This window comes from Pungitius pungitius, chromosome 2 (genome assembly GCF_949316345.1).
Source record: "Pungitius pungitius chromosome 2, fPunPun2.1, whole genome shotgun sequence".
In the NCBI taxonomy this organism is placed as follows: Eukaryota; Metazoa; Chordata; class Actinopteri; order Perciformes; family Gasterosteidae; genus Pungitius; species Pungitius pungitius.
Window position 1 is genome coordinate 4,024,626 of NC_084901.1, and position 12,500 is coordinate 4,037,125.

The 12,500-nt window shown below is 44.1% G+C and overlaps 2 protein-coding genes across 6 annotated transcripts in view; both read right to left on the bottom strand.

The window, feature by feature from the left end:
* The window catches only part of LOC119210570 (voltage-dependent calcium channel subunit alpha-2/delta-1), a 53,015-nt gene extending 51,886 nt beyond the window's left edge, over positions 1–1,129 (bottom strand). The window contains exon 1 of one of the 2 annotated variants that reach the window (XM_037460726.2): positions 735–1,129. In XM_037460726.2, coding sequence (XP_037316623.2) covers positions 735–814 — 80 coding nt within the window. In that variant the 5' untranslated portion in view covers positions 815–1,129. The remainder of the gene's footprint in view (positions 1–734) is intronic. The other variant, XM_037460727.2, reaches the window with a different exon arrangement.
* A 7,625-nt stretch (positions 1,130–8,754) lies between these two features.
* pcloa (piccolo presynaptic cytomatrix protein a) overlaps positions 8,755–12,500 on the bottom strand; it is a 44,520-nt gene continuing 40,774 nt past the window's right edge. For all 4 annotated transcript variants that reach the window (XM_037462239.2, XM_037462238.2, XM_037462240.2 and 1 more), the window contains 2 exons: positions 12,125–12,270; positions 8,755–11,922 (listed from right to left, as the gene is read on the bottom strand). In XM_037462239.2, coding sequence (XP_037318136.2) covers positions 11,779–11,922; positions 12,125–12,270 — 290 coding nt within the window. In that variant the 3' untranslated portion in view covers positions 8,755–11,778. The remainder of the gene's footprint in view (positions 11,923–12,124; positions 12,271–12,500) is intronic.

Consider the following 12,500-nt stretch of genomic DNA (forward strand, 5'->3'; position numbering starts at 1 on the left):
CCTGAGATGAATAAAAATAGCAGAGCTAAAAAAATAATTAAAAAAAACTATTAACATTATGTCGGACTGGATAGAATACATCCATATAGAGGTGTGGTTGTAACACGTAAACAACACCTACTATGGAACCAGTAGAAAATGACTCTCACAAGATGCCACACGGTCTGCAGGGAAATGGGACTTTTTCTGTAAGGAAATATACTGTTCCAAGTATGTTGTTGATCAATCGATCAATTGTTCACTCAAACAAGTGTCAAACTACTAAGGACCAAAGTTCCCAGGACCCAAGGGGACCTGTTCACTTCACTGTTTGTTGTGTCTGACCAACGGTCAAAATCCCCAAATACTCAATTTAGCGTCAAAGCAGAGACAGAAAAACCACAACGAGTCCAACATGCTCGGGTCTGAAGGTTCTACAGCGAAAGTTTGGAATCTCTGAGGGACAGTCCCCCTTCCTGTCCACCTACCCCCCCGCCGCCTCCCCCCCCTCCCTCCTCACACATTCAGATATCCCGATATTGTTGTATCCGAAGTAATGTGCAACCCTCGCCACTCGGTGAGACAACTTAAAGAGGATCATTTCCAAACCGACTGCGTTCTACATCGAAGGAGATCGATTTTTTCAACATCGAGAAGGTGAAACGCAACTAAATGACATCTCATGTTGTGCCACGGCGCATTTTTGAACCAACACGTCCCCGAAAGCCGACAGGCTGCATTAGAGGCGCACTCACATCAGCGAGGTGGGGAATTCTCCGGTCGACGCAGATGAGATGGTTGACAGCAGAAAAAGTAAACAGACGGAGTAATCCATGATTTTTTTTTTTTTTGAAGTTCCCCGCAACCAGGAAACCGAAAAAAAAAGAAGGATATGCACGTGAAGAAAAAAAAAAAACAGCAAGCCACAAATCCACCGCGCCGTGCGTACTTCTGAGCCAAACGCCTCACACCGCCACCGGTGCGCGTTTGGGAACAAATCTCATCTGGTGTCTCATCGTGTCCCTCCTCCCCCACCCCCCACCGGTGGAGCTAAAGAGGGAGCTTTTTTTGGTTCTGTCGTGTGCGTGTGCGCGCGCGCGTGCACGTGTGCGTGAGTGAGTGACTATTATGTGAGCGTCTCAATCTGCGATTGGTCATCAGATCTACGGCGCGTGTCACAACAAGGAGAAGAAGAAAAAAAAGGGGGGGGGGGGTGGGGGCGTTTGGATCCTCGATTCGGTCGATGGGAGCCTCTGTGCACACTGCAAAAAAAATTAAAAATAATAGCAGCGGGTCATTTCGCACCAAGTTTCCTACTTTTATCACAGAAGACCTCGCCATATCTCCTGCATCTTAAACGCTTCCGCGCGTCCTTTCCTCAACGCCTTTAATTACTTCTACACAGACGCGCTCCAAGTGGGGATTGCTGTTGAATGCATTTCTTCCAGTGGGTTTCGTGTGTTTCTTTTCATCCGTTCACCAAGCAGCCGCCCGTCCCGTCTGACCCCACCATTCGAATGGGGCCGGTCTGCTGCTGTTAAGGCAAACAACTAATGGGACTAATAAACCTTTATGGTGGTTTGGTTTCCTTAGGATCCATTTGTATTCACTGTAGCATCACGAACTCTCCCAATTCGACCTGACGTTCACAGGGTTTTGTTATCTCTCCTCAGTATCCTTGATAACAAGGACACACAGTAAGCCCAGATTTGAGAGCAGAAAAGGACAATTGCTGAAAGCGTTTTAGGGCCTTGACTGCTCTCCATGTCACATTCACCCAAACATTGCGAGCACCTAGTAAAAAAAAAAGAAGGTTTCTTTATTATTATTCTAAGCCATTATTAATTTACAACAGTGCAATTCATCCCCAGAAACGTACAAAATAAATTCCCCTTGCTTCAAGTTGTGGCAAATTTGATCTGAGCGAACGTCTTCTTTTTTGCTGGGACAATAAGGTAAATAACAAGAATATGAGTTTTTCATTCCAAAGCAAACTAATCTCCTCAGAGCATCTCACTTATTATGGAACCCCAAAGTTATTATTTCTGATGATATTTTCTTGTCTCCTGGCTTGCGTACACCTGCACCTGGGGGGGAGGTACAGATCAGCAGTGAAGAGGCAGGTTAACAGACAGTGTAAGCCAGACAGAAAGGGCAAAGTCAGTCTGGGTGTGTGTGTGTATATATATATATATTTCATAAATAAGAGAGAGAGAGAGAGATACAAACACTGCATGGTACACTCTAGTGATAAGAAGTACTAGTTGTCTGTTGTCCATTATTGTACAGTCTGCCCTCACGCACCAACCGCCAAGTCAAATTCCATGTATGTCTGACATATGATGGCAATAAACGATTCCTGATTTCACAAGGATCAGTTTGTGTAACCAAAGCAAATTCAGATGACTACACACACACACACACACCGGATTGCCTTAAAAGGTTTGGATGACTGAAGTCTGTTGTGGTTCTGTGGATAATTAAAGCTGACGTTATACACGTTTTTATGGCATCAATAGAACAGACAAAACGAGTTGTGAGATTCATCACAAAAACTCAGTTTGCTACATGAATAAACCCCATTTAACGTGCACCAAAGCAGTAGACAGAGTTAGCTCATATAGCCTGAAAGAAATCAGATGTATCCAGTTAAAATAAGAGTGAATATAGAGCTTTTTATACACCATGTGGTCAAAGGCAATGGGGCTGTTTTCAGAGCAGGAAAAAACAACAACTTTGGGCTTGTCAGAATTAAAATGAGACACCAAAACGACACTTTCAATTAAACCTTGTGGAAAGGTTGTGTGGTTCCTAGCTCTGCAGTCCACTGCTCTTAACTGAACCTGTGGACCCACCAACTCATTTCTTCAGGTCCGGTTTCCACCAAAGAGCCTCAAAAAAAAGGAGGTCAACTCAAGAGGGCAAGTGCGTGTAATAGAAAGAGACAGCGGGGGGGTTTATCCAAAGGTTGTGCTTCCGAGTGAATTGGGATTGTTTTGTCTGCCTAGCAGGCAGCAGGTGTGTACCCCCCCCCCCCCCCCCCTCCCCTCCCCTCCCCTCCCTTCCGACCCCACCCACCTGTCCGGGGAATTGCCTAGCTGGCGGTTGCATAGCAACCCCCTTCCCTGTCTCGGCGCCGACTCAGACGAGGCTGTTGTCTTCCCCGGTCAGCGGTCCACCGTGGGAGCAGCAGAGAGAGGGCAGAGCTGGAGCTGCACACGGAGTGCGATGGGGAGCAGAAAAAAGGAGAAGTTCTTCAAAAGAAAGCTGCTGCAACAACAACAAAAAAAAGGGGATTAAAAGTGGGCATTTTTAATCTGAATATATAGGTGTTTTTTTTTTTTATTTAGCACCACCAGAAGGGGCTTTAGTATTGGCTTCCATCTAAGAAACAGACCATACATTTAAGTTTTATTAATACTATTTTTTCAATGGTTTCAACCCACTGGAGTAAACCTATTTTTAATATCAGAGCTGAGGCAAAAAAGTGGTGCCTTATGAGGTTTGATTTTTATAATATAGCCACTCATTAAAACACATTTGCAGGGCAAAAGCCTTTGTGTTTTATTCAAATTCTGTTTGAAATGCACCCAAGGCCATTTTTTTCACATCAAATTATGCTTGGAGAAGACAGAGTTTTTTTTTCTTCTTTTGGCCAGCTACCACATTTCTGATTATTTTAGGATTCATGGTGACTTCTGTTAATGCATTGTAAAAGGTTCACTCTGAAACCGCCCAAGCAGCACAGCATGATACGATGTTATGAAGCAGCCTTCAAATCTGACTCCTGTCTGAAAAGTTTAAATCTTAGTCACATCCCCTCATATTTTTTCCCCTAAGCTGCTTTTATGCAACAAAAAAGAAAATCCTCCATAATGCTTTAACTCGGTCTCTCTTCTACCCCTCCAAGCTGCTAAATTGATTTTTTAATCCTGTGTTCCACTGACAGCAAATATATTGAATACATGTCAAATGACTCTTCTCAAACGTGGCGAAGCTGCACACTGTATCTCTACATTCAATTTATTGTAAAACGATGCCATTGTCGCACGTCTCCATGTTTGTGTTTGACTGACCGTCTTTTGTAGGTCAACAAAACAAACAAACCATTCGGGGGGGGGGGGGGGGGGGTTCGTGCTGCACAGGCTCCTCCTTTGTGACAGTCGGCACGGTTGCGCCTTGTTGACTCGGGGGAAAGAGAAGTGATGGCGACTGTGTGCGATATGATGTCTCACTCGGGAGCGCCTCAGTGTCCTCTGTGCACTGACTGATCACATTACTATTAGCGAGAGCCATTCTGTCAGAGGGGAGGGGGGGGGGGGGGGGGGGAGAAGTTATGGCCCAGTGAAGGAGGGCTTCAGGGTGAAAACCGGGGATCCGGTGACAGGAATCCAAGATGAGGGGACAACAAGGGTCTCAGCTGTCCTGCTCGATTTTATTTGACTTATAAAACCTTGTTCTCCTTCATCCAGGAAGCTCTGCATCTGTGCTCGCGTTGTCGTTTGAGGGATGAACAAATTGCAAATGGCATCCACGTGCAACAAGTGGATGCGATGGATGTTTAATCCTGCGATTAATGGATCCACTCATACACAGACAAGTGTTTTAAAAAAAAAAAAAAAAGTTTACATTATATAATTACATTACATAGATTTCTGGGAATTCAGAAGCTCACGTACCTTCAATTACCTGAGGGATTTTTTTTACATTTTTTTTTACATGTTCGTGATTTTCAATGTTTGTGATGCACGGAGAGAGGAATTGTGTTTCCTTTATGGGTCAAGAGTAATCATGCCCCTTCTTCAAGAGATGCATCGGCCATTTAAAAGCCAGTTATAAACAGGCAAACTGGACACTTTAGTACTTCTTCCATGTAGGCCTCGCTTTGAGTCACACGCTCACGCAGGCTTCATTGGGTCACAACTGTCGCGGGTTTCACAGAATATGAACCACTGCTGTTTCTTTGCAGCCATGGTGCTGATCCCCAACAGGACGACCCGCATGGGGTGGACCCGTACCCGGCCGTGCGTCACCACGTATTCTCCAACGTCTCAGTCATTATTTATTAGCAGTATCGTACTTTGATATGATTATTACTCTAATGATTTCTGTCAAACGTGAGCCGTGCCTGGCTTACCGCCTGGCGCCACGCCCCTCGCGTTGAGCCAGTACGAGCCCGCCTGCTCCGTGGCAGGACGGCCATCACTCAGGCCTCACTCAGCCGGGCCCGTCGCGGATAGCCGGCACCGACTGACACTATCGCCACCGTCTAATGTGCTAAAACACCTGTCCAAAAAAGGTGCTGATAACCTGAAGGCATGGTGCTTCTTTTCAGCACCGTGCGCCGAATTGTTCTCCTGGACAAAGAGACACGTGAATGACAAAAGAGCCATTTACAAATAAAGAAATAATTACCGCTCTGCTTTGTACTGGTTATCACTATTTTGATTGATCACTGCAATCTGGGTCATGTCCTGGTTATAATTACCATCACCAGAACGTGGAGAGTGTACTATTGCTCCTTTCCACAGACCGATGTGAGATACTATGAAGACATTGGTCACTATTGCGCTACGAGCGAAGTGTCAACGACAGCTTGACCTCCTCTCCTTCTACCGAGTAATCCTCATTTCTTAAGCCTGCGCGACATTCTGCAGGAAGTGGAGCGCGTGGATTCTGTCTCCATTTAAGCAGACGAGACGGCTGGCACGTGTAAAGTAGATATTTTGTCACGGCAGGCCGCCCTGTATGTTCGTGTCCCACGCAAGTTTCCGGCCTTTGACGTTACCTCATGTCGAGATGCTAAAACGAGTCACTGGTCGTGACAGCGCATCCGTCTGTCTGTTGTCGGCCATTTTGGAGCAACGGAACAAAACAGCAGCAGGAAACGATTTGCTCCGGTCGTTAAATCACTGTCCAGATGCTTTTTACCCTCCTGCTATCGAAACAGCTCGCTCTGTAATTGGGTTAAGATTTCTCTGGACACACAGTGAAGTGATATTAAATGGTTTTGGGGGAACAGTACCCACGTCTCCAGAAACTCTTATGGCAGTCCAGCAAATAGTTCAGATATTTTTGGGTCACGATTTCCTTGTTCATCGTACATTTTACCCCCTATTGAACATTGGCCACTCTTCTCGGAGGGGGGGGGGGGGGTAATCGAGCGGCGCACGAACCCCCCGTCTCACCTCGGATGAGCCGATGCATCTGGCGGAAAGAAAGCAACTGCCGTGGCCTCGCCAAGTCGTTTTGATCGGCCTCACGGCTCGGCGAATCACAGACGCCGGACGTTTCCGGACGTCTCCCTGCCCGACGCAAGGCTACATCTTTGAAGGTCGGAAAAAAGAGAGGGGAGCAAACGCGTCTTTAGAAGTAGAGGATCTGAGGGAGAGGACCGGGTGGGGGGGGAGGGATTGAGGAGAGAGGGTGACAACACAGGGAACATAAAACAAGAGAGGGAGACGGATGTAGACAGCAGAGAGAGAGAGAGAGATCTAACAGGAGAGCCTGGCACCCTTTGATCAAATGTTTCACAGTGTCAGCGAGAAACGCACCCAGACCGCCGGGGAGGTGAGTCACATCTGTTGTCGCAGCACACGTGGGTTTTTTTTGAAGACACTTTCTAAATTCACTTTGGGGACCAGACCTCGGCACTCTATAGATTTTTAAAAGCCACCTTGGTTTGGAATCAGCGGTTCCGCGTTGCCTTCCGAGCCGCCATCAAGGCCATTCATGGTGTCTGCAACAGGTGTTCGTGCAAAGAGTCTAACTATACCACATTCCACCATGATGCAGAGTCCCAACTTTAGAAACCACATGATAGTCCCGAACAGCGTGCAGGAGCTGGCTTATAGGGCCTAGCATTGAAGAGGGAAAAGTAGATCCAAGATACTAGGCACCAGATCTTCTTGGGTTTGGGTGTTTGGATTAATGAGAATCTCCAGGAGATCGACTCTGCAAAGTGGATTTCTCGCTCCCTCTGCTGGGAAAACGATGTAAAAAAAAAAAAAAAGTAAAGGACGGCACTCATATTTCAAGCCACAGAGACTGTATACATTTCCTATGAAGAATGTAAACATTATTTATGAGTGAGCATGGGGGCAATGAACCGGAGCGCCCCTTAAAAACACCACAGGCTGTTTTTAAACTTTACAAGCGGGATGAAATAAAAAATTTTAAAAAAAAATGTTTTTCTTAAATAAAAAATCAGAAAAACAAATCGTCCCGTCTTCTCCCAGTGGAACAGAATGTCCCCCCCCCCCCCGCCCAAATTTAACGCAGAAGATCATTTACCAGCCACATAAACAATCCAAAGGTGCTTTCACGTGACAAACTGAGGGAAACAACACAGGCACATTCCTGAAGTCTTCCTCATTTCACGCGAACCGGCCCGTGGCTAACGTCTGGTGAAGCACACTCCGAAACTCCACAGTCATTACTTTTCCACAGAGTCACTTTGGTGAAGTCTGCACATTTAAAATGGGCGCTACTGTAGATCAACAGTTAATGCGAGGAATTGACCAAATAAGGACCGTTGACGTCCCTCACATGTCTCACAGGAGGGGGGGGGAAAGAACAACCCATCACCGTTCATAAATTATGGGAACACTTGAAAAAGTACACAGGAGGGAGGCAGGCGGTTGCCAGGGCAACAGAGAGGACGTCTCCCAGAGTGAGTGAAAGGTATACGACCTCGTCCTTTTGAAAACAAACATCGGACCCCGAGTTGTCCCAACTCAGTGAAGAAGAAGCAGGACACGAGAGGCCGGACCACCCAGGACTTGTGGATCAGAAAACAAACAAAAGACACGTTTGGTTACCTAGGATAGGTTGATGGAACATCTGCGGGTTATTTTATTTTCTGTGTGTGAGAATGAGAACAGAACGTGCTCTGGAAACGTATCGCGTCTCAAACAAACAAAAGCAAAAAGCGAGGGGGCCAGCGAGTTTGCTCCCACGGCTCAACTGCACCTCCCTGATTAACCAACTCCGGCCTTCGTGGCGCAGCAAAGGCCCGCGAGCCACGGCACACGTAGATCATTTATCAGCCGTTTCATCAGTGGGAGCTTTTGCTGTGCCTCTGTAAATCCACCATGGACGAACCACGTAAGTTCCAAGGACCTTCACTCTCACCTCGATGTCGGATGGCGACTCATCACAGGAGAGTGGGGCTGTCAATCAGGCACGACACACACACACACACACACACACACACACACGCGCGCCGCTTACTGCCGAATGGCTAATCAGCCAGTAAGTGAAAACACCTGTAAACACAGCTGTGTGAGGGCCTAGGATGAGAGCGTATGGCACCACCTAGTGGTGGCTGTCTGATACTACACACACACACACACACACATACTCTTAATAGAATAGGGTCGATTATTATATTGTATTAACTTAGTATATGGTATATAATACTACTATATGGGCATAGTTTATTTTTTATATTTATAGGTATATTTATTGGGATATTTGTATAAACTTATTTTTTAGTGATTATATATTTATATGGATTTATGAAGTGTATATGTGGTATATGTGTATATTGTCTTTGTTATTCTGCTCCTTTAAAAAAAAAGAAATAGGAGAAGACTATGTACAAATAGTTATACATTTTTTTTATGTACATGTTCGAAAAAAACGAAAACAAATAAACAATACTCTGATAACTCATTGTGAAATCTGTCAGGAGTTTTAAAAAGGTAACCCCAAACAAACACCCTTTTATTTTCTCCTCGATATCAGCTCAGTAATGCACTTCACAAAAGCATGTCATTTGTACTGATATTTAATATTTAGACATGGGGCAACAGCCATTTTTACAGCACGATTTGCATAATTTATCAATACCTCCTGTATACAATCACAAAACCATGACAGTAGATTTTTTTTTCTTCTTCTGTTTACTTACAAGTGAAAACCCAGACGGGTTTTTACAAGCAGAATCTTTGAACAGTCAGCATACATCTTCAATAATCTGAATAGGTTTTCTTCATAATTTCCCTCTCTACAGCATTTTTGTTCTATATCTTTCTAAAGCTCATTCTTTTTTTTTTTCTTTAATAATATCTGGACACAAAAATAGTATGAACCACCAACGAAACATGCAACATCCAGTGTGAGCACATTTAAATTATCCTGCAACTGCTCGTGTTGTTGAGATATAGTTCTGTGTAGTTCGACTCTGGTAAACCTTCATTGTTTGGTCGTAAAGTGATCGGGTAAATCTGGGTCTCTATGGACAGACATATGGTCGTTTTCACAGCCTATCCACTGTATATTGATCGAAAGAAAAACAACTTCCTGTTACTTCTATCATCACACACCCCCTTTTGTCTGCTAAAAGACCTATTGCTCCCCAAACCCAAGTATAAAAAGCTATGTATTTACAAGGTTGGAAATAGAGAGATAGCATCTGTGTGTATGTGTGTGAGTGTGTGTGTGTGTGTGTGTGAGAGAGAGATAGAGTGTGTAATTCTTTGTCACGAGATATTTTTAAAGTCCATAGTTTTAGACGGACAACACTTAAAAGAAGAGATATGCATTACAGCGAATGACATGCATGGACTTGGTATGAATATGCAACACACAGGAACATGAATATGAAAAAACAAAACACACACTGAACACTACTATCATAGCAGGTATAACGTTCACTGATTACAATTTGTCTTTTTTTTGTAATATCACTTACAAAATGGAAAGCATTCAAATGGGGAGTGCACACTAATTGGAATATTTGGAATAAGGATGGTCAATTTTTCTTAGCTTAATTCCTAACTATGTGGAATTTGGGGTTTGTGCATGTAATTCGCCATATGCGAGTGTGTGTTGGTGCCAAGGAGTTTCAGGCCTTCTAAACCTTGTAAACAAGTATTACATTGTGTATAAAACAAAATTTCACATTTTTTTTTTTTTTTATATGTACACCTGATATGTCCCGTAAAACAAATAATACAACATATAAAATAGTCTCACAGAGAATAAATTAAGATTCATATCAACAATACAAAATAAGATTACAAAAGAAATCATATTAAAGCAATAATTATGGAGAGACAACACTGCTTTGCAAAAGAAAAATCTGTATAAATGCTTTCGCTCACTCTTACGTTTCTGGCAGGTCGAGATGCAGCGACGACCTTTAAGAGAGTTGATGTTGCATAGAAATCACTCAGATATCAATTGTCACTAAGTTGGACCGAAAATAATGAATGAAGCCAGCTGTCCCGCCTGCACCTCGACCCCCCCCCATTCGAGCGCACACAACGATTTTGTTTTCAAGACACAACGGACGGTGCAGACTTGTGAGTGGCAACATCAAGACAGCAACCCATTTATGACGATAAAGCTGTAGACAAAACACCAGCGTGCTGCTGGAATGGCATTGTTGTATCTCAGAATGGTAATGGTGCCTTTTTCTATCCTCTTTTAACGGCGTTGCTTTACTTCAATTCTCTACCTTCTCCCTTTGGAAAGTTAAAAAAAAAGAAGAAAAAAAAGAGTCTGGCTAGCTCATGTCTGGCAGAAGGGTTTACATTCTAGGCAGAAAAAGTGCAAAATACCACACAAGCGTACCGCTCCCATGAATGGAAGCAGGACTGATATGATGACAATAACGTGTCTGGATACAACAAATACAAAATAACAATGTTACACATTCTAAAGGGCATCATGGGTAAATAAAACCTCTGTGTCACAATCATTGAGACTTGATTGTCTGTGGTAAATATCTATATATCTATCTATCTATCTATCTTTCTATCTATCTATCTATCTATCTATCTATATATGTCTGTTTATTTCCGGCTATGATACTATACTATATACAAAGTGAACCTTAGATGTGATCATTTGTTTGTGCAGAAAACGTGGCACAGCATACCATGTAGATAGACTCATGCGCAAAATATGTAGTGTCTAATTTGATATACACACAAAGTGAACAAGGAGATATGTCTGTGTTTTTTTTCTTCAATAAATTCATGTTTGCTGAGATTTCCTTTCCTCCTCTAAGAGCTGGAACGCAAAGTAGTTTGTTACAAAATAGACTATGTATCCTTTCCCGGGATAGATTTTTTTTTTAGATACTTAAATAATTGAGGAGAAGTCAAATGATAGAACTCTACGTTAATATCATAAATACAAAAATAAAGAGTTCTCCGTAGCGCAGTCGTCCATATTTCATTCCCAAAATGCTTTGTAAATCAATAAAACTCTGCACTCATAATAAAGCAATGGAGAAAATCTGTCATGGATAAAACATCTAAATAAATAAATAAATTCGAATCCACAAGTGTGTCCATTCCCTGTAGAATTAAAATGTCTCTTCTGCGCAAATGAGTGTGCAAAGTTGTCTTTAATAATTGTGTGCATGTGTGTGTGTGTGTGTGTGTGTGCGTTTCGTATTAAAGTGTTTAATACCTGGTTGATTCCGTGCTTGACCTACGAACTCAGCAGCCGCTCTCTTCCTCACCCGCGTCCCGTCAACGTGTGTCCATTTCCTGTAAACGCATTTTACTACTCCCTCAAAACATCGTCATCGTCGTCATCATCATCATCACAATTTCCCCCACGAAAAGAAAAAAGAAAAAGCCTATTTCCAAAAAAAACCCCGAAGGCCTGAAACAAAGATCGAAGAAAGAGATACTTTCAAACCCAACCCCCCCCTCCCCCCAAACCCCCACACCCAACGAGAGCAGGAACCCGTGTCCCAGGTGTTGGACCTATGGCGTGACCAGGGTGAGGGAGGCCCTCTTCATGCCCTCTTCAAGCTTTAGTCTGTTGAGACTCCTCCTACGAGTGGATCTGGGCGGTGCTGGCGAGCAGCTTGTGCCAGCTCACCACCCGCTTGCGCAGGTCCACTTTGTCCAACCACACGTAGGCCTCCCCGATGAGCGTCTTCTTCACGAACTTGCCCCCGTTGGACACCAGGAACAGCTGGCGGGGACAGAGCAGGGAACGCAGGGGATCAGAGTGTGCTTTAAAGGAACATCTGGACCCTTTTTTTTTTCAAGATCGCCGTTCACCCCTTTCAACAAGATAATTGTCCCTTGGTTCAATTAATGTCTTAAACCGTTAATGAAGAATGATTACGGGTGGCATTCGACGCTCTCACCCCGTTGGGTGGGGTTGGGGTTACCTGCAGAGAGTGACCCGCCGGGTTCATACAGAAGCGGAAGGTCTCGTTGAAAGACGGCTCCCGGTCGTGACGGCACACTCTGGTCTTCTTCTTGATGATCCGCTTCTGCGTGGCGATGTTCACCACGTAGAGCTTCACGTACAGATCTGCGGACACAAGCGTGCGCGTTAAACACTAAACATTTTTTTTTTGGGGGGGGGGGGGGCTCTCATATGACATACAATACATACAAGACTTTGTTTAGAAAATCAACGTCACTTCAAGACCACGAGGGGGAAAATAGTCACAGATGCACGCGGCCAATAGTCTCGGCGCTATGAGTCACTGCTGCAGGTTCTATAGATTCTGTGATGGACATGGCCCTTTGTATGCGGAA